At 41.3% G+C, this 22,345-nt stretch overlaps 1 protein-coding gene across 1 annotated transcript in view; it reads right to left on the bottom strand.

Moving 5' to 3' along the window:
* Ccdc81 (coiled-coil domain containing 81) overlaps nt 1-20,038 on the bottom strand; it is a 36,441-nt gene extending 16,403 nt beyond the window's left edge. Inside the window, exons 1-7 of the mRNA XM_028873416.2 lie at nt 19,473-20,038; nt 14,749-14,810; nt 13,191-13,347; nt 8,544-8,800; nt 5,511-5,590; nt 3,721-3,842; nt 2,610-2,733 (exon numbers count right to left, since the gene is read on the bottom strand). Of these exons, the coding sequence (XP_028729249.1) occupies nt 2,610-2,733; nt 3,721-3,842; nt 5,511-5,590; nt 8,544-8,800; nt 13,191-13,347; nt 14,749-14,810; nt 19,473-19,551 (881 nt within the window). The 5' untranslated portion in view covers nt 19,552-20,038. The remainder of the gene's footprint in view (nt 1-2,609; nt 2,734-3,720; nt 3,843-5,510; nt 5,591-8,543; nt 8,801-13,190; nt 13,348-14,748; nt 14,811-19,472) is intronic.
* Nucleotides 20,039-22,345: the final 2,307 nt, after the last annotated feature.

Raw genomic sequence — 22,345 nt, 5'->3', positions numbered from 1 at the left:
GCCTGCTTGCTGTGTGATTCTTTAAGATGAGGAAATGCAATGCAAACAAAACCCAGTCACACAGAAGTCCTTATCCTCAAGGATTTATCATTCTGATGGAGAGAGCCAGGCAGTAATAAAATAAGTATATTCCATGATGATTGTAAATGCTATGCACTGAAGAAATGGAATATTAAATCACAAATAAAATTCCCGGGGGGGTGGGGGGGGTCCCACTAAGAAGGAAACATTGGCATAAATACCCAAAGGAAGTGAGAGAAACAACGGGGATTCCCAATAGGAAAGACATTTCAGAAGAGCAAATGGGACCATGTCCTGGAGGTAGGGGCATTTCTGGATCCATGGTGTTGGAGGGAGATGAGTTAGGGATGAGAGGCACAGGAGAAGTCAGAGACCAGGCAGGACCCTTGCAGCCAGGAGAAGGACTTTATCTCTTACAGGAAAGTGGGAAGCAGGAAGGGTTTAGGTCGTAGATGCCATCATCTGTCTTACACAGGATTATTTTGGCTACAGCATTGAGAGAAAATTAAGTGGGGACTGTGGTGGCTAAATATTAACTTAACAAGATCTAGAATCATCCAGGAGACAAACCCCTGGCATGTTTATGAGAGAAGTTTCTAGACTGTTTTGACCTAGGTGTTAAGACCCACTCTGGTACTGGAGATACCATCCTATGGCCAGGATGAATAAAAATAACAAAGAAAGCTGACCACCTACATTCATTTCTCTCTGCTTTCTGGCTGCAGGAGCAATGTGACCAGACGCTTCAAGCTCTCGTGCCATGGTGTGCCCATCCTTGATCTGTGAGCCAAAATAAGTCCTTCTTTTCTTAAGCTGCCTTTATCAGATTTAGTTACAGCAACGAGAAAATAATACAGAAGCAAGGGCAAAAAATTATAGAACAGAATTCTGATAACTCAGAAGAAAGTGGTGTGGACCAAGGTGGTAGCAGCAGAGGGCATAAGAAGTGGCTGCATTGTGGATATGTTATCTAGATGTGTCGGAAGTACAGGTGGCTGAATTTTCTAATAAGATAAAGAACTTTTGCTTTCTCTCCATTTCACAGAGTGTTTCCTACCACAATCCTAACCCCGCACCCCGCACCCCCCACCCCCGATCAAACATAGTCTCATTCTCTTACTTCACACAGGCTCCAGCCCTTTGTTAGAAACCAAGAACTGAGGTCACATAGGATGTGGGGATGGTTTCCAACATTACCCGGGAAAATAGCTTTAAATGTTATTATAAATATTTGCCAGTGTTTTTAGCTATACAATGTGAACATTATGCAAACAATGTAACAGAGAAAAACACATGGGGAAATATTTCTGCACAGAGCAAATTCCCAAAACAAAATTGCCAACATTTTAAGTATGTAAGAACCAAAAGAGAAGCTGTCGGCAGCCCCAACAAATGAGGTAATTCAGACCCACGGAAATAAAGGCAATGGCACAATGAGAGAGAACCCCACTATTGAACAAGTGTACTGAGAGAGATGAACTGGAGAGTCATGGGAAGTAATTAAAAGGGAGACCAAGGAGCTGACAACATGGTAGAAGGGAGAACCGACTCAGCCTGTGGACCTGAGTTCAAACCCTGAATCCCACATGGTGGAGGAGAGAACTGACTCCTAAAACTGGCTCCTCTCATTAAAACAAACAGAGGAGAAACAAGAAAGATGCATCCTATATATTAACAAAATATATGATATATAAAAATACAAACTATGTATTTGAAATAAGGATGAGAATGCTACTTTAAAAGCAGCACAAAAGTAAGAGAAAGAAAAAGGTTTTTTTAATAGAGGAAAAAACCCACCAGATTCAGGTGCTCCAATATACATTTCATAGGAGCCAAAATGAAACAAACGAAATGATAAAGAACAACATTCTAGAAAACAATGGCTAAGGATTTTCCGGAAAGCCATAACTACTATGAAGAGTGAGAAATGCAAACACTAAGAAAGGAAATGTAAAAGCTACAAGAAGGAAAAACTCAGAGGTCTCTTTGGGACCTGTCACAGGAAAAAGTAGAGGCATTTCATTAAAATGCAGAGGAAAAAATAACCATCAACCAAGAATCAGCAACACAACACTCGTCCACTTAAGCAGTAAAAGAAATAGAGGGAAAAACATAAAAAGAAGAGTAGGAAAAAGCAGAGAACTTACCCAAAGAATCATTACAGAGCACACAGGAAGACAGCATAAAGCAAATATGTCAGAGCACTGGTGAATAAAGAAGTGATGGAGTGCCAGGCCTGTGTGACAAGCTTACCTTCCATCTGATGTCCCTATAGAACTGTCATGAGATTTGTACACCCTCAGAAATCAACAATGCCTGCAAAGTAGTAGTTTGTGAGAGCAGTCAGGCCTGCTGAACTCTCCCTGTGCTCGAGCTGCCTCAGCTGAAGAACATTCATTCACATGTACCTGGATTTCCCTTTAGATATGAGCCCTGGTCACCTCTATAGTCCCCATCACCTCCCACATGGAATGTTCTCAGTAATACTTAACAAAGTAATGGAAGAATTACTAAGATTTCCTCAGTCAGGGGAAGACTTCAAGATTATATTTAGCAAAGTGCAGAAGCAATAAAGGTCAGCGCATTACTTTTCAGAGGTCATGGCCTTCCCACCATTCCCACTTCGATCCAACTTGTCCAGCAAGCTGACACTTGTCACTTTAGCAGGAGAGATAGCTTGCCTATCACGATGTTTCTTGGGTGATGAGATATCTAGAATAAATAACAAACACAAGTGACAGTCTCTTCGATTTTCAAACAGCTAAATAGAGAACTAAATACATACATAAATTCCAACAGGTTTTTACCAAGGAAAAGTTTGGTGTAGGACATGCTCTTTTCTTTAAATATCTCTTACCCTATTGAGACAGAGTATGCCCTAAAGTCCACTTCATGTGTTTATGCTGTCTATCAGAACCTGCTCAAGCAACAGGGGGTCCCACCAAACAGATAGCAGTGTAAAAGCTGGGAGCCACAGGGTTAAGGCAAGATACAGGGTTCCAGGAATTAAAAAGTGTTTCTAAGAAGAAGAAAAAAGAATACAGTGGCTATTTGTGAATCTAAAAGTTGCAATTTGAATGTGAAACGTCTCCCATAGACTCCTGTATTTTTTTTAATGTATTATGTATACAGTGTTCTGTTTGCATGTATCACTGCAGGCCAGAAAAGGGAGCCAGATCTCATTACAGATGGTTGTGAGCCACCATGTGGGTGCTGGGAATTGAACTCAGGACCTCTGGAAGACCAGTCAGTGTTCTTAACCTCTGAGCCATCTCTCCAGCCTGACTCCTGTATTTTAAAACACTCAGTCCTCAGTGGGTGACACTATTTGAGAAGGCTAAGAACCTTTGAGAAGGTAGGACCTTGCTGGAAAAAAAAAAAAAAAATGAGTCACTGAAGGAGAGCCTTGAGGTTTTACAGGTGGACTCCACTTCCTGGTCACTCTCTGATTCCTATCTCCAGATACAATGTGATCAACTGGCCTCCCACCCTGCCATGCTTAGCTCCTGGAACCCAATCACAAACCAGAGTAAAGCTTTCCTTCCTTAAGTCACTTCTCATCAAATATGTTTCCATGGCAACAAGGAAAGTAACTAACACACTAACTTTATTTACTTTGAGCATATGTGTTCCTAAGTAATACCACCTAGTTCATAAAAGTCAAGAACAATAGCCTGTACCCACAAACTATTGGCCTACCCCTGGCTCCTTCTTCTTTGTCTGACGAGTCTTTCAACTTGGTCTTCCTTGGTTTGTTCTCTCCACCTTCCTCTGCAATGGCCTCCATGGGTGGTTTGTTCTCTGTCTCTTTGTGCTCAATCCTAAGAATAAATCAAGATGTTTGTCCTCTGCACTGATCCTGAACAGGTGACTGTGTGGACTCACAATTCTGAGAAGCAACCCACCACCTCTCTGATTTCACAACAAGCCTACTTCCTTCAAGGGGGTGCAAGATTTGCCTTGTGAAATATGTAGCATGAACTCTCCCTCTCTTTGAGGCCAAAACTGGCAGCCTAACAAAACCACATACCCTTGTATTATGGGCCCCAAAAAGAGCTTGATATAAAGAAATTGCTTGAACACCTCAACTTAAATTTTTTCCCTTTGGTTTCAATTTGAGTTTTTCTGTCCTTTCTACATCTGTGAGAGATGTCTGTCAGCTTGAAGTCAAGAAATCATATCCTGATAGCCAGATTGCACCCTGTAATAACCATTTATGCCCTTCCTCCTCTCCATTCCCCATCTCTCCCTGCGTAAAAAGAACCGTGAAGAGACAGTTTGGGAAGTGCTGTTCCGTTGGTGTGTGCAGTTGAAGGTTCTTCGGTCTCAGGTGTGAGTTCAGGGCACTCCCACTGGAGTGAGAGCCTGTGCTTTGAAATAAATTCAAGGGCCAAACTTTACAGAAATAAACTCTAACATTTGTTTTGCATATTTGAGTCTTCATACCCATTTCAACACTCTCAAACCTACAGAACTCTTTAACCACCCCCTTAGAGGGCTTATATAATGAAGACTGACTATAATGCTATTGAAAGAGTGCCTAAGAGTTGAACACTTGCTCCAAGGAGCAACTACTAGTGCTACGTGTTACAATTATCATCTCCAGCAGCAGCCCCCAGATAACACTCTCCATCTTCTTGAAGGTACAGACTCAGCATGCTTAGTCCTATGTGGTGATATTTTATTTGTGCTGAAATGTGATATTTTATTTGTATGTTAATAAAATTTGCCTGGAGATCAAAGGTCATAACCAGCCATAAATAGAAGTCAGGCGGTGGTGGTACATGCCCTTAATCCAATCACAGGGCAGGCAGAGTCTCTGTGTGTTCAAGGACACAGCCAAGCATGGTGACACATGCCTTTAATCCCAGTGCCAACCATAGAGACCTGGAGGTCTGTATAGACAGGCAGTGTCGAGGAAGCGACGGTGGGGTGGTGAGCTAAGGTTAGTTGATGGGTATCACGCTGATCTCTACAGCTTGCACCCCTGTATTTGGCTCTGTGTTTCTTATTTAATAAGACTGTTTAGAAATTCGTCTACAGTCCTAATAGTCAAAGCTTAGATAGGAGGTGTGCTAGGAGCTGGAAGAAAAAGAAGCTGGGATGGAGGAAGTAGGGAAAAAATAGAGGAAATCTAACAGGCAAGAGTATTACAAATATTGCAGGAACCAAGATGAGTGGTATGTAGGGTCAGAATCATCAGGGAGGGGTCATTTTCTAAAATTTAACCATAAAAATATATGCAATAAACTCTTGCTTGGGGCCTATACAGAGTTGGGGGAGAGAGAAAGAGAGAGAGAGAGAGAGAGAGAGAGAGAGAGAGAGAGAGAGAGAGAGAGAGAGAGAGAGAGAGGAAAGAAAGGGGTGAGAGAAACAGAGAAGGAGGCAGAAAAGGGGAAAGAAGCTGGAAAATTAGTTTGGAAAACAAATGCTGCATAATAAGCACAGAGAACCGGTGCCTGGATTAACCCCCAGAGCAAAGCACTCACCTTGGAAAGGCCAGTGCGCTGTTGGGACGCTTTCCAAAGCCGTCTCTGCTAGACAGCACTGAGTCCATGGTGCCAGGCCGCTGGAGGACAGAGACAGAGATTGCACCTGAGCTGTGAACCAGAACAGACCAAGACACACAGGCTGCCTCCAAGGCAATGCTACCACTGTGCTGTTTCTATTTGTTCAGCGCTTAAGTCCAGTAAGGAGTGACCTTCCTCACTAAAGTTCACGTGGGACGCTGAACAACAGTTCCACAAATGCTGCCTTTTCTCAAACCATCTCCTCTTTTTGAAAATTGCCCTGGGAGTTGAAGCTTCTTCTACACATCTTTGGAAAGTGAGCAAACATCCAGAAACTCTCAGACAGTGAAAACCGTTCAGATTCCCCTCTTGACCCACAGGACTCAAATGTTAGGCAGTTCAGAGGTCTCTGAAGTCAAGCGGGCTTGTGTCCCCTGCACACTGCTAGCTGCTGTGTCCCCCCAGGCACAAGCTTTGTAGGGATGACAATTGGAGCTATCTTGTAGGATTTTAATAAGATATTCTATGGAAATGTGTACAGAGCATGCAACTAAGAGCTATTGTTGTTATCACTGCATATAATATATACAATTATTTCTGAATGAATTCTATAGCCTACAAAAGGCTTTAAAGAAAATTCCAAAGGGGCTGGAGAGATGGCTCAGAGGTTAGGAGTATGGGCTGCCCTTCCAGAGAATCCGGGTTCAATTCCTAGCACCCACATGGTGGCTCACAACTGTCTATAACTCCAGTTCCAGGAGATCTGGCACTCTTAGACATACATGTAAGCAAACACCAATGCACATAAAATAAAAAATCAATTGTTTAAAAACTTTAAGAAAATTCCAAAAAGGTGTTTTGTCTTTGTTTTTTTATCACCAAACTATGTGCATAAAGTTCCCAAAAGGACTATTTTCAGGACCCTACTCAGGTTTAAATTATAGGACATCTGCCGGTCAAACTAGCACTCCTCACCACACTTCAGTGTTTACGGAGTGAATGAGATGTTAAGGGGTATGATTAACCCAGTGTTCCAGGGCTAAATTCATGTCAAGCCAGCTGCAATATACCCTGACTTCTCAGCTCCGTAACACACCGCGCACATGGTGCCTCTGTCCACCAGGACAAGGGACACAGAACAGTTACACTTTAGAGTTCAGTGGACCGATAGAACATCGGCTCCTCTTTAAACAGTGTCCAAAGTTCAGCAGAGTCCTCCAAAGTTAGGAAGAAGCCAGCCGGCCACTTTGGCCCTTCTTGTAAATTTGCAGATCCTGCCCTGTGTTCTCAGTTTCTATTTTCCACACAGTGGGTCAGCATCCCCCTTAGTAAACCTGTATAAAATAAGGTTATGTGGAAAACTCCAAGGGGCCTCCTTATACATGGCCCCATCTTCTCAATACCCACAGCAGAGGTCCATGAAGGGAGAAATGGACAGACAATTTTCATAGTCTTTTCATTGTTAAAAAAAAAAAAATCAAACTTTTGCTTTTGGGATTTTGTGATGATTCAAATAATTCCTGTCATTTTTATTAGCACCCAGATGTGCACATAAAGCCATTAAACCCTGAATAAATGCTACTGATTAGCTATTTCTTTGCCTCTTTAAACTCTGCTATATCTAACTTAGCGTGAACATCATGCCAGCTACTTAATGGTTGACAATGGTGGTGACAGTTATGAAATGTATTTTAAGAGACTACAAACTAAAAGCTAGAAAGAATGAAGCTGCAGAGATGGCTCAGCAGTTAAGAGCACTGGCTGTTCTTCCAGAGGACCTTGGTTTGAGTTCCAGCACCCGCACAGCGGCTCACAACTGTTTGTAACTGCATTCTCGGGTATCTGGTACCCTCTTCTGGCTTCCATGGACACTACACACATGTACACAGACAGCATGCCAGCAAAACACCATAACATAAAAAATAAAGTGAAAGGACAGAACGCTTAAAAGTATGTTTGCATGGCTTGAATTAGATTTTATTGTAAAATTTCTTAAGATGAGATCGTACAAGCTTCAAAAATTGAGTGCTGGGCAACTCTGGGCTTGAATTCCTGTGCTGGCTGTATTGGCCACTGACTTGGGCTTCACAATATGACCACTCGGACCCTCTACATTCTGCATGGGAAATCAGTGATGATCCTACAGTGCTGTTTTTGTGGTATTTTGAGATTGAAATGAAATAATGCATGCAGGAGAGTTTTTTTAGCGATAAGGTACTATAAAATGCCCAGAATTATGAGTTTCTATTGCTTTTTCCATTCCTTAGGTAGCAATGATTTGAAATGTGGTTTGAAGTTCTTTGTCTTACTTGTCAAGGAACTGGCTGCCTATAGCCACACATTTCCACACACTTGAGAAAACTGTCACTTAAAATATGTCAACGCAAGCTTTTCTTTTATTTGTTTTTTTTGGGGGGGCGGAGTTGAGACAGGGTCTCTTTACATACCCTAGCTATCCTGGAACTCACTATATAGACCGGGCTTGCCTCAAACTCATGGAGATCTGCCTGCCTCTACCTCTCAAGTGCTGAGGTTAAAGGCATGCACCACCATGCCTGTCCTGCCCCAATAGACTTTCTTAATGAAAGTACAGCCACATTTGATTCAGAACCACAGATTGAAAGACGGGTTGTATGATGGCTAATTTTAATTGTCAACTTGATCTGATCTAGAATTCCTAGGAAGACAGTCTCCATGAGGGACTATCTGGTTCAGGCTGGCCTGTGGACATGTCTGCAGAGGACCGTCTCAATTGCTTTCATCGATGTGAAAAGATGCAGACTGACAGTGGACAGTATCATTCCCTAGATTTGGCCCCTGGACTGCCCCAGAGTGCAGACTGTGGATGTGGCGTAATTAGCTGTTTTAAGTTCCTGCCACCATGACATCCCTACCCTGATGGACTGTCGCCTGGAATGTGAGCTAACAAACTCTTTTCAGTTGCTGTTCATCGGGCTCTTTTATCACAGTCATAGAAACAAAACCAGGGAAGATTAGAAGAAAACAATTTACATTTGCAAGGGCTTTAGTCAGGGCACCACTTCCATCCATCGTACAAAGGAAGTCCTTAGAAAATCTCATCTTCACTTTGCTGTCTCTGATGGAAAGGACCCCGATTCCTTTGAATGTGAACTCCACGTTTTGTTTGACAGATATGGATCGTGATAGAAAAAGCAATGTCTCCTTCACGCATCCTTCTATTGTATCCCTGTTAAATGGGCCCTCCAGAGATATCATGACAAAGTTAAGTGGGACAACTGGTATATCACCTGGAGGAGAAAAAGACAGGGTTAAGAGGAGATTATACTAAAGACACAGAATAAAGACTGATTGTGAACACTTTTAATTAATTACTTTAATTAATTACCTGATGGATATTAAAAAATAGAATTGCCCATTTTCCCCTTATACTTGTAATATTATTTCAGATAATGAATATAACTGGTCATTAATATATAGTGATCAGTTCAGTGTCACCTAAAAGAATAATGTAATTGGTTCATGATAAAAATAATTGGCCACTTAAATAGTCTAAACAAGGATTTCGTTTTCTGGGAGCAGAGCAGTGAAAAGTTGCTTCTATTCATCATTTTCTGAGGTTTTCAGATCCCTCTTCTTCCATAACACTCTGCAGCTGTATTTATGAATGTTTTCTTGCTGCCATGGCATCTTTAGGTAATTACAAATATTTGTAAATATTAAATGTTTGAAAAGATAGCCATCTTATCTTTCCTGAAACTAGGTCTTTTTTTAAGGATTAAAGATTATTTATTAGTTGAATCTACATTGGGGGCTTATACACATCCCAGCACTTATCAGACCCTAAATTCTCAGTGTGTGAAATACTTAAACCCAGCCCCAATGGTCATGCATTTCCTCTCTGCTGTCTTTATAAGCTGTTTACCAAACTGAGATCATATATTGTATGGTTCTGTACTATGCATTTGCAGTTTTTATCAAGTTGTTAATTATTCCACTAAAGCCTTATTTCTATAATTGTTGTCTAATATAACATGACATGACCATATCACAGTTTTAAGTAATTGCCTATTGTCAGACATTTAGGATGTTCCCATTTGTTATTATATTGTAAGCAATGTTGACATTAACATATGTTCATAACCATTGTGCTTTTCTCTGAGCATTGCCTTAGGATCTGTTCCTAGAATTCGAATTTGTGACATGTTCCCAGACAGGCTCAACACTAATTACATTAGTAAAGCCCAACCCCACCATCGTGGACTCTGCATGGTTTGCCAGAGCTTGGCAGCTACTGCTAAGAAGATCACAAGAAACAAAAGCACTCATAAAACTTCTATTCTTCCACACTATGGAGGGAGGGGCCACAGTTCCAGCGTTTCTGAAGAGCCATTTGGCAAACTGTATCAAGAGCCATAAAAATGTTCACACCCCATTGACTGAGAAACTAAGTCTTAATACAAAAGTATCCGACTAGAGGAGATGCAGAAAGCCTTCCTTTCCAAAGAGCTTGAAAACGACAGGGCAAAGGAACAAGATTGTGTGTAGCTTGAAGGAAGTGGGGATCTATTTACCTAGAACTGATGTAGGGGCTGTGCAAGGCCCACAGGTCAGAAAAAAGTAAACAGCAAAGATGGCGGAGATGATGATGACAAAGAATGGCCATAACAAGGTCCACTGGTGGAGGAGCAAGACGCAGAGGGCATGCTCCAAGCGTTCACTTAGCACAAATTATTCTTTCAACTGCCCACTACTGCTGAGTGATAAGAATTAGCAGCTCCACCGGTGTGGCCTACACTGTATCAGCCCAGTCTCTTGCACAGTGAACAATGGTTTCTTAACACCTCCCTCTGCTTCTTTTTTATGCATGCTTCTTAAAATAGAAAGTCAGATTGCCGGCCTTCCCATAGCCCATTGCATTTCCACAGCCAGTCTTCCAGTCCATGTATGCCAGGAAAGACACTTTCTCTCATGGTGGATGAACCAGTGGATACTTGCAAATCTCCTCTCATGGCCTTTCAGGGACATACCACTCCAGCCCTCTTTTCCCTTGCTTCTCCAGTTCCTCTTGGTCTAGTTGCTGGCTTTGGTCTTTTACTCCTTATTATACTGAGGGGCTTGCGGAGTTGTTTTGATTTTCACGTGTATTGATTTGGGAGAGTTTGTTTTTCCACTCTAGCCTCACCTGCTTCTTCATATCCTCTTCTGGAGAGTCTTATTCAAACCTAAATCTGTGTTCACCACGTCTCTCCTAAGCTCTGGGATCACCTCTGTCTACATATCCCTAGAAGAATGCCAGGTTCAATGTGTCTCAAAACGAGCTTGCTACAACTACCCATCACCATGAGCATGTGCTGTTCCCTCACAAAAAATCTGAGTTACTCTAAGTAACTTCCCCGTTCTTACCTGGGCCCATCGGCTCTCACCTGAACTGTATCCTATTCCTTCCTCACCGTTTCTGCCTCCACTTGAGCTTTTGACTTATTTCACCAATTTGCTATAATCTGAAGTGCTCCTCTTAAGCTGAAAACTGACCAGTACCAAAAGTGCACCGCTTCAAGCCTGTCAGTGGTTCCCAGTGCCCATAGGATGATGAATCCTAACACCCTTATCACTCCGGTAATCTTTTCCTACCATTTTTTATCATAATTACACCCCTCCAATTTGCCACAGGCAGTTCTGGCTACACAGGAGTGCCAGAATGTTCGTAACAGGGTTTACTCTGTCTCCTAGCCTTGAGTTGTTCATACACTTCCTGAGATACGGTCTCATGTCTTCTCTGCTGGCAAAACCTCCCGCAGATGGAGACAGGTATAATCTCCTGTAGACCTGCATCACATTTGGTCCAGTTCTGACCAAGGATGCTTTTGAAGCACTAAATCCTAAGAGTTTCTAAGAAAGAGTCATCTCTTACTAATTACTAAAAACCAATCTACAGTATTTGGTTACATAGTTAGTTAATAAGGAATAATTTTTAACTAAATCTAAGATGTAGACAGGGTTGTTCTCTTGGACTACTTAATTCTGAAATTTCTATACTCTGTAAAAAAAAAATGAGTTGTAGATCTAAACTACATTTTAAGATTATGATACAAGATCCAAGTGGAAGAATAAACTCTTAATTCTAAAGCAAACGTTTTTTGTTTTTTTTTTTTGTTTTTTTTTTTTTTTTTTGAGACAGGGTTTCTCTGTGTAGCTTTGTGCCTTTCCTGGAGCTCACTTGGTAGACCAGGCTGGCCTCGAACTCACAAAGATCCACCTGGCTCTGCCTCCCAAGTGCTGGGATTAAAGGCGTGGGCCACCACTGCCCGGCTGCAAACATATTTTTCAAAAGAAACCCACTTTGTTTCCATTTCCTTTCATACTGTTTGATGAAACATACAATTTTAGGTGAATGGCTGAAATGTTTTCAAACCCACCACATTGAATATATACAATGTAAATTATATTATAGTCTTGGGTTTTGTTTTCCCAGTATATGTTTTGTTTGCTTGTTCGGCAGTTTTGTTTTTTGAGACATAGTCTCACTCTGTAGGTCCAACCAGCTTGGAGCTCGCTGGCCTCAAATTTGTGGCAATCCTCCTGCCTCAGGCTTGCTAGTGCTGAGATTACAGAGTGAGCCACTGTGCCTGGACAGTTGGCTTGCTTTCTCCTTTTCATAGAGAGTTACCCTGAAAACCAGTTTTCTGGAGAGTTCACTTAAAGGAAAGTTAGAGGCTTTTCACCTCGGCCACCAAGGGCACACCATTTCTCTTTAACCACAGCTGAATGTGATGCCACCGGAGACAATAAGGAACACAGAGCTTGGCAGCTAAGCCCTCGGCCGTGGATAACCAGCCCCTCCAGTACGGTGAAGCCCACACACTGAGGGTGGACGTAAGTGTGCAAATACAACACGGGTTATGTTTGTTTTGTTTACCACTGTAGCTCTGGAACCTATAGAGTTGGCCCTTGATAAACATTTGTGGAAGGAGAGGAACAGAAGGGGGGGGGGAGGAAGTAGGGTATGAAAATAAAGAACCTGTAAGTTAATATATATTAAGTGCAGCACTATTAAATTTTAACTTTTAATAATTTAGATTATACATATAATAGACATTTTTCTCACAGCTAACTGAACAAGCTTTTTTTTCTCATTACCCAGAGACTCTAAATTAGGTTTCTCTTCTTTATAGTCACTGATAGTCTCTTAGGACCTAAACATGAGTATAAGCCTGTAGAACTCTGTAGCATGACTTTTAAAAGAGCTTGGTCTTCCTGTGCCTGCCTCTTAAGTTACTAGTGTCTAAAATGGACTCCAGGGGCTGACAGGATGACTCATCGAGTAAGGGCACATGGTGCCAAGCCTGAGGACCTGAGTTCAATCCCCAGGACCTACAGGGCAGAAGGAGAGAACAGACTCCCACAGGTTGTCCTCTGATCTCCACACACACACACACACACACACACACACACACACACACACACACAAACACACTAAAATAAATATTTAAAAAGTAAACAGAATGAACTTTAGGAAGACTCCACCCTGCCTCCTCCTTCTGCCAAAAGTGCCCTGTGAAACCTGAGTCTCTCAAACCAGAACCTAATGCAGCACTGACCAAGCTTTGCCTTTTCCGTTAGTCTCCACAGGCCAATACATTTCTGGGGGGAAAAGTCTCAACTGTTAAAATGATTTACCGGGAGAGAAGACTTTGTTCTGTTTGAGTCCATGGCTCTGCACTAACTTCTCCGCCATGATAAACACTGGCCTCTGCACTAGAATAAACTTGTTGTTTCCCACCTCAAGCTTCTGCCTCGTGAAGGTGAAAGTTCCGAGTCCTGAAATATGAACTCCCTGAAAGGGAAAAAGAAGACAAAAGAGAAGAGCACACAATGTTCCATTAAAGGGTGAAGTTTCATAACCATCCAATCAGTAAAAAGAAAGTGAAGATTTAAGCTTACTGACAACATTCAGTAGTCTCTGTGAGCGCTTTTGGGTGTAATATTTCTATGAAAATGTTTATGAGTACCGTAGCTTTTAAAAATCTATAGCAAATATTATCCTTCTCCTAAACTGTGGCAGAAGTTCAGTCATTTCCCATTTAATGAAATCTTTGTTTTCTTCTTCTCTCAGATTTTATGTTCCCCATTTAAAGTCAGACAGCTCACTAGTGGAAGAGGGCAGTGGACGGCTGAATATGAGCAAGCCCAATCATGTATGTAAGAAAAGGTCACAATGAAGCCCAGTGTTTGTGTGTTAACTGACGAAATGGGATAAGTAGATGAGACGAAATGGAATCTGACAAACCAGCACCCAGGAATTTCCTACAATATAACCTTGGCCATTGAGTAAACACAAATACCTCTTGACCTCAGTTTGGTCTGTGATATGACATGTAATACCCTAAGATATCATACACCAGTAGTAACAAGCTCATATCTATAGAAACAGAAAAAAAAAAAAAAGCCAGGGCACAAAGAAAGCTAACTAGAATTTGCAGTGGCCAGGAGATGCATGCTTCATGTAAAGGGAAGAACACATCATGGCCTGCATCCATGATCACATACAAATATGAAAGACCAATATCATTAAGCCTGTTGAGTTTTCAAGAAAATGGCAAGAAAAATACAAAGCTTTACAATACTTTGCCAATTTTAATTAATGATAAATAATTCAAATTCCCAAACCAGACAAAATAAGTTTGAAGGGTTCATTCAGCCATGGACTGTCATCATTAGGACATATGAGTAAGGTATAAAAGTTCCACAACCTCCTAACTGCCTCCAAGCTCCTTCCAAAATCCCTACCTAGTTCTACAGCATTTAAACCCAAGACTTCTTCACCTGAAGAAATAGTCCAACCACAGGCAGTTTCATATTTTGCACTAGCTGAATTTAGTTTCTGTATTTATATATTCCAATTAAAATTTATTTCCAGCAAAATGGCAGAACAAGAAATTTCTTCCTTTCCACGCTCATGCCAAGAACTATCAGACCACAAACAGTTTCTTTACACAAACCCAGACGGAGCAACACTGTGCTCTCTGTATCATTAAAAGAGATTTACAAATGTGTTATCTAAAGATGATACCCAGCTTGCCATGAGTTCTACATGTATCAAAAGACAAAATCACAAAGGAGAGACAACAAAACAGAACGGCTCTGAATCTACTGCACTATTCCCAGCAGAAGTCTGCAAGTCTGCGGAAGAAATGGCTCTCGAATTGCTGTGTTGAAACTGGAGTGTAAAACCTACCTTATGCATAGTGAGCTGCTTTTCCACAAATTCTGAAACATTCCCCCAGATGGTAGAGACTTCTGAAATTCAAAGGAAAAATGAAAACAATTTATGTGAGCAACCATGTGATAGTATTTTAATCCTAATAAGCAAAAGTGTAAATATGAAAATGGCAGTAACTTCTAGTGCATATAGAACTAACAGAAATAAAATCATTCCCCCAAATTAATTTTCCTGTTAACTAAAGCCTGTGCCGATGAATCCCACAGATAGGGCTTTAAGTACAGTAATGGGACCGGGGCCTGTGGTTTGTGTGAGGCCCTAGGTTGACTCTTCAGTGCTACATTGAGAGGGGTCTTGTGTAACTCAGTAATAGAATACTCACCATGCATGAGGCCCTGCATTCAGTCCTTATGGACTAAATAACAGTAATCATAGTGAAAATAACAAAGAAAAACCTCTCTATAATAAAGGGAAATAAGTCATGTTTCATTTTGTCTAACACATGGAGGGTTAATCAACTATAATCTATTTTTTCTTAATGATTCATTCAACGGCTATTCCTAAAGTGTTTGCTGTGGCCACCTGATTAGTATGAGCAAGAGCTTTTATGCTGTTCTATAACACAGGAACAAGGCCAAGGGCTACTGACACATGAAAGGCTATGTGCCTGCTCTGTCCACTAACTGTCAGAGACGCTTTTCATGTCCATGTTTCACTGTTAGATACCAGCTGTCCTGTCTCTCCGCTGCTGTTGTTCCGAAGGCTCCCTGCTCCTCCCAGTTTACTGCTGCTAGTCCGATATGTTCTGGAAACAACAAATACACTAACATATATCTACAGTGTTAACTTATAAACACTAACTATGGGGAGGGGCCCCAGGCTCTTTTGTTTGAATTAATATACAGACTTCATAATTCTCCTCTGATCTAAAGACTTTCTTATTTTCTTGTACTAACTTGAGTTCTCTTCCCCCTAACCCCCAAAAAACTAGCAAAAAAAAAAAAATAGTTACCAATGTTGATGTACAAAATAAATATGCAGTCTGGATATGAGTGGCACTTAACAATATAGAAAATTATGTCTGTATTGACCTCACCATCCTAAGTCTAATTAAATATTTATTATTGGTGATAATTTCTAATTTAGGAACTTTTTACAGATCAAGAAGGCTAAGTTTTAATTATTAAAATAAAGGACTGAAAAAAGTAACTTCTACTGGGCTACCACTTGGGAACATGGAAGAAGCTAGCAACAAAAGGCCAAACCAACAATGCAAACTGGTATTATTTTTATCCTTAATGGATTAAACCGCTAACTAAAGCGAGAAGATTACAGCCTTCAACTCGGATATACCAGGGCTGTAAAATACTTTTTACTAACAATGTGGCAGGAAACAGGCAAGCTTGGTGGACAGAAATCAGTGCTTGTGCTCCTGAGCATCTTGGAACAAGTTTAACAATGGAAACTCGTGACCAATGAAACGGGGGCTACTTGCCACGGTGAACACAAGGCCCACTGGGAACCAGTAATTGCTGTTTCTATACCTTTGCCTTTCCCCCCGACTGTGCCCCATCCTACAGTAATCACCCCCTCCATCCTTACCCAATAACCCAAAGGATTCTACTCCTTGCTGCTAAAAACTAAGAAAGTCTACCGAAGACCAGGTGTGGCGCTGCACACTTTTAATCCCAGCACTTGGGAGGCAGAGGCAGGTGGATCTCTGAGTTTCAGGTCAGCCTGGTCTACATAGAGAGTTCCAGGACAGACTGCTACACAGTGAGACCCTGTCTGAAACAAAAAGGAGGAGGAAGAGAAAGAGGAGGTCTGTCAATCAATCCCAACTATATACTGAGTTAAAACTCTCTTTGACATGATAAAAGTAATTAACTCACTAACAGAAATCTTATTATCCTGATTGACATGGAGAATTTTCAGGTTTATAATATAAAACTGATAACAGGGCTGGAGAGATGGCTTAGCGGTTAAGAGCACTGACTGCTTTTCCAGAGGTCCTGAGTTCAATTCCCAGCAACCACATGATGGCTCACAACCATCTATAATGAGATCTGGTGCCCTCTTCTGTATACCTAATAAATAAATAAATCTTTAAAAAAAAAAAAAACTGGTAACAAGTCTACGATGCAGCTCAGACTTCAAGAAAACTATCTATACCAAAGAGGAAATGATTTAAACAGGGCCAGGGGAAACTATGTACTTTGTAACCAAACCCTGGCGAAGTCTTTGATTTACCTGGGAATTCGAGCATGCCCTGTGTTCATAGAGATGGTGTATTGAAGTCTATGTAATGTTTTATTCAATAAAGTAGGTCAGGCAGAGTTACACAAGAGGAGAGTTAATTATTTAAACTGAAGTTTGATATTTCTCACTGGAAAAAAGAGGCTTTGGGCCCCTGCAATTCAATTAGAATAATTTGTAAATGTTACCAATTATGGTTTCTAAACCATTTGTTCTGATAACCTAGTTTTAGGAAGATTATCACTAAATCTCAGAATAAAAATAATTTCAACCCTATCTAAAGATCAGTTTAAATGTAACCCATGACAACAGGCTAAAAAAGAAAAGTCTGCTCATTTGACAAAATCCAGCACCTCCCCCCTACACACACACACACACACACACACACACACACACACACACACACACACCTCACAAACTAGTGTGTTCATTTACTTTGCTTAAGTACAATGAAATATCCAAAGTGGCTAACTTATAAAGAAGTTTATTGAACTCAGCGTTATGAAGGTGTTCCAAGTTCAAGATCAGGCAGCCCCAGTGATTTGGGCTTTGTGTCATGCTACATCATGGTGGGAATATTTGTGCATGGAAGAGATTGCATGGCCAAATATGAAACTAGAGTTAGGGAGAAGAGAAAGACTGGTGTTCTAGAATGCTGAAGACACACTTTAATGATCTTTGGGGAGAACATTTTTCAAATGAGTTTGCCTTTCCACACCCTGGAGCCATAGATGATGCTCTTGGGTCACCTTCCACATTGTCCCAGCATTAAGTACAGGATTTTCTTTACTGATGTAATCTCTTTAATAGTTAGAGCAAACTTGAACTCTTTCCAGCTCTTTTGCTATGAAACTGGATGTTCTTTTCTGCTTTACTTTTTTTATTTTTTATTTTTTATTTTTTATTTTTTATTTTTTTTTTTTTTTTGAGACAGGGTTTCTCTGTAGCTTTGGAGCCTGTCTGGACTAGCTCTGTAGACCAGGCTGGCCTCGAACTCACAGAGATCCACCTGCCTCTGCCTCCCGAGTGCTGGGATTACAGGCGTGCACCACCACCGCCCAGCTTCTGCTTTACTTTTTTGTTCTATGTTCTCACCATAAATCAAGGTAAAAATCAGTGAGTAATAACTATGGCATAGCCTGAATGTTACCCTATCTTGAAATTCCTTCTTCTAAATAAATCACTCTGTATTTTTAAATGCATCTGTACTCAAATCTCCAGCACATGAGCAGAACACAACCACTTTTACTTTTCCAGAATTCAGCACAAATGGCCTCTCACCCAATTCCTGATGTGGTCTTATTTCTCTTCTGAAATCTTGTGAGCAATCTCTATTTTCCACATTCCTAGTCATATTTTTGTTTTCTAACTCTCACCAGAATGAGCCATTAAGCTCTGAGAACAACGTACTAGGGGCTTCTCTAGGCCACATCTCAGAACTTCTCTACGTGCCTCCTATAAACCAGTTCTAATAGTTCTATGCACACCATGGTCAGGTTAATTGCAACAATGACCCTACTTCTCTGTATATTCCATACTCAACAAAAGAACCTAGGTAGGAGTTATTTGACTCAGGGTATAGTCCATCACGGAAGGCACAATGACCAGAATGTCTCAGTCGGTGGTGGCAGGAGCCTCTACCTGAATCAGGAAGCAGAGAGCCCAGACTGATCCATGCTATAAAAGAATGCCCCAGTGACCAGTCTTTGCTATCTAGGTCACACGATGCCCCAAACAGTGCCACCAGCTGGATCTGGGTGTTCAAACATGTAAGTCCATGGGGGCCATTTCACAATTAAATCATAATTAGCAAGGTTAATAGTTAAAAGTGAATTGTCTATATAGTTGCAATAAATAAAGAGAATTTAAAAAGTAAGCACAATATAACATTAGAATTCATTAAAAATGAATAGGTATAGATTTTTAAAAGTATATAAAATCTATGAGAAAATATTTACAAAACTGATGAAAGAAATCGAAGAACTACGTATTAGAACATTTTGTGGATAAGAAGGTTCAGCATTGTGAAGATGTTAGGTTTCTATAGATTCAGTACAGTCCCAGCTTCCCAGCAAGCCATTTTTTACACATCGACAACCTTATTCTAAAGCTTACCATACTTAAAACGGACTGTGTCTTGCGACTGCCCTCTGAGTTTTCTATGAAAATTGTCAAGAAGCATCACTTTCCACTAACACACCTGCAAGGCGTCAAGGACAATACAAATATCTGTGCCCTTCGTAAACTCAGAAAAGGAGCCATTTGGGACTCCGGTTGGGAACGCTTTTGTGTAGGTAGCCACAGGGGTTTTCATCCACCCTAGGTTAGGTGGGGGAGCTTGTTCTCAGTACTTAGTGCTAATCAGACCATGCGGAAGAAAAAAACGCCTGAGCAGGTTCAAATCTGGCAACAGCGAAATAAGCTCTGAGTCAGCCTTGAAGCACAGTAAAGTACAGCCCCAGACACCACATGAAGTCGCTTACCCTCCTGGCTCAGCGAAGGCAGTGTGGGCAGCACCTGCCTGCACAGGTCCTGAAAACCCGGGGCAATCCTGTCCAACATCTTCCGTTCCGATTGACTCCGTGGTGGGTCCTTGATGGATAGTCTCTGCTTTGTTATATGGAGTTTGTGCTAAAAGGATTTTCCCACCCTCCAGCCCTCTTTGCCCTGAATTTAGGGTGTACTTTGAAATCGAAAATTTGCTGTCAAAGTCTTGATATGTTTTGATATTATTTTTCCTTAAATAAACGTTCTTTGTCGCCGTCCCTCCCCTAGGTGATCTGGCCCGCGGATAACCTGTTCCCCCAACACGAAGCCAGAGCGCTGTCCCTCGCTAAGCTAAATGTGCAAATCCATGCCCATCCAAACAGCGAGGACCTCGGGCAGGCGGAGGGCTTGGAGGGTCGCTGAACCAAGAAGGCATTGGGAAGGGGAGGGCTGAAAGCGTTGCTATGACGCGACAAAGACTCGCTTGGTTGCTAAGGCTTCGAGGCCCCGCCCCCTCAAAGAATCCGATCTCTAGGCTGCTGGAGAACTCAGGCAGAGAGGTTAGAAAGTAATTTTTTTTTTTTTTTTAAATTGTTCCCTCCCACTTGTCCAGGGCTGGAAGAAGACTTGGCCTTCAAGGTGGTCCATGTCGCAATCATCCAGAGCGCATGATGGTGGGGCAGGGGTGAGGAGGGCGAGAGCGCATTTTGTGTTCTGCTGAAATTTATTCTTGGCTTTGTTTTGTTTTGTTTCCGGGTGCCTCTCTAGGAAATGGAGGGCTGGAGAAGGAGGGCAGAGTTTAGGCGTTTATTCCCCACTCCCTCTTTTTCCCTTCCCTATAGAGGAAGGAATGAGACAAACCTTGGGATGACCTTGGTGTCCTCCCTCCTGCAAAGCCTGCACATGTCAGCCCCACACAGGTCAAGAAACAAGGCTGTCAGTACCACAGAAGTGTTCTTCCTTCCCCTGAGATCATTACCCCACCCTAAACTTTGTATTAGCTTTGACATTACTGGAACTTTTGAAGACATGTAATATATATATTTTGTCTATCTCTGTTACATATTTTGTGACAGTCATTTATTTATGCTTTCTGTGGTAGCTATTTGTTCATTTTGACTTTCTGTGTGAATAAAGGACAAGCTTTATCCTTTCCCTGTTGAGCATTTGAGTTGTTTCCATTTCTGGCATTAGGAAGAATATGCTAGTGCAAGCATTCTCTACAAGACTTTTAATTTTTTTGCTAATATATACTCATCTCTGATGTGTATATAACTCAGAGTACATTGGTAGGTCATGGGAAAGGCATGTGATTGGTTTAGATAGTGCCAAGCACATTCCCACAGCAAGAGGAGCTGTTGGCATGTAATGTGGACAGAGGTCAGACGTGATAGATCACTTGAAAGGAAAAAGGAGTTGTTCCATGGTCACCATTTTTAAACATTTCATCTGATGTCCATGTAAAATCCAAAACCAAAAAAGGCTGCTTTGCCGCTTAGAATAAAAAAGCTGTAATCCATACACTTGAGCCAGGCTGCTTTTGTATAAGCTGCATTCATAATGATTATTATACAGATATAAGTTTGTAATAGCATCATTATGCCTTCTAGTAGTCATACTTGGACACTGTCTTAGTTAGGGTTTCTTTTGCCGTGAATAGACACCATGATCACAGCAACTCTTATAAAGGAAAACATTTAATTGGAGTGTGGACTTACATTTTCAGAGGTTCAGTCCATCATCATCATGGTGTGACATGTTGGCATGCAGACAGCCATGGTGCTGGAGAAGTGACTGAGTGTCCTACATCTTGGCTTGCAAGCAATAGGAAGTAGTAGACTGTCACACTGGGCAGTATCATGAGCATAGGAGACCTCAAAGCCTGCCCCACAGTGACACACTTCCTCCAACAAGGCCATACCCACTCCAACAAAGTCACACCTCCTAGTAGTGCCACTCCCTTTGGGGGTCATTTTCTTACAATTCACCACAGACTCACACACATTGAAATACAGTGTTTGTGATGGTTAAGTCTTAATTGTCGACTTGATGACACGATGTGGACTCACTTGGAAAGAGTCTCCATGAGGGATTCAGTAGATTAGATTTGCCTGTGGACCTGCTTGTGAGGGTTGTCTTGATTACATTAATTGATAAGGGAAAACACAGCCCACTGTGGGTAGTTCCATCCCATAGGCAGGGAATCCTAGACTGGATGTGTGGAGAGGGGGTTGAGCACAAGGTAAACATGCATGCACTCATTTTTCTCTGCCCTAACTAACTATGGATGTAGCTAACGCTTGAAGCATCTGCTATTTTGACTTCCCTGATAGGATGGGCCTATAACCTACCTGATAGGATGGGGCTATAACCTAGAACTATAGGCTGAAATAAACCCCATATTAATATCCATATTAATCAAAAAATAAAATAAGTTGCTTTTTTATCAAGGTATTTTATCACAGCCACAGAAATAAAACTAGAGTAACATTTTACTGTATATTACTTTTAATGCATCTATCGTGCTAGAGATATTATATCCATTTTTAAATAGTATGGGGAGGTCAGCTATACCTCCTGGGCATGTACCCAAAGGACACTTTATCCTGCCATAGAGATATTTGCACATCTGTGTGTACTGCTGCTCTATTCACAACATCAGGGAAAGGGAACCAGCCTAGTTGTCCATCAACAGAAGAATGGATAATGAAAAGTTGGCATATATACACAGTGGAATTTTGCTATTAAGAAAAAAGAAATATTCAGGAAAATGGAAGGAACTAGAAAGAATATGCAAGTGAGGTGATCCGGTCTTTGAAATACAAAGATCATATACTGTGTCTCATATGTAAACCCTAACTGCAGGTTT

The sequence above is a fragment of the Peromyscus leucopus genome, chromosome 1 (assembly GCF_004664715.2).
Source record: "Peromyscus leucopus breed LL Stock chromosome 1, UCI_PerLeu_2.1, whole genome shotgun sequence".
NCBI lineage: Eukaryota > Metazoa > Chordata > Mammalia > Rodentia > Cricetidae > Peromyscus > Peromyscus leucopus.
The sequence above is the reverse complement of the archived record's forward strand: the minus strand, read 5'-3'. Positions and strand labels throughout refer to the sequence as shown.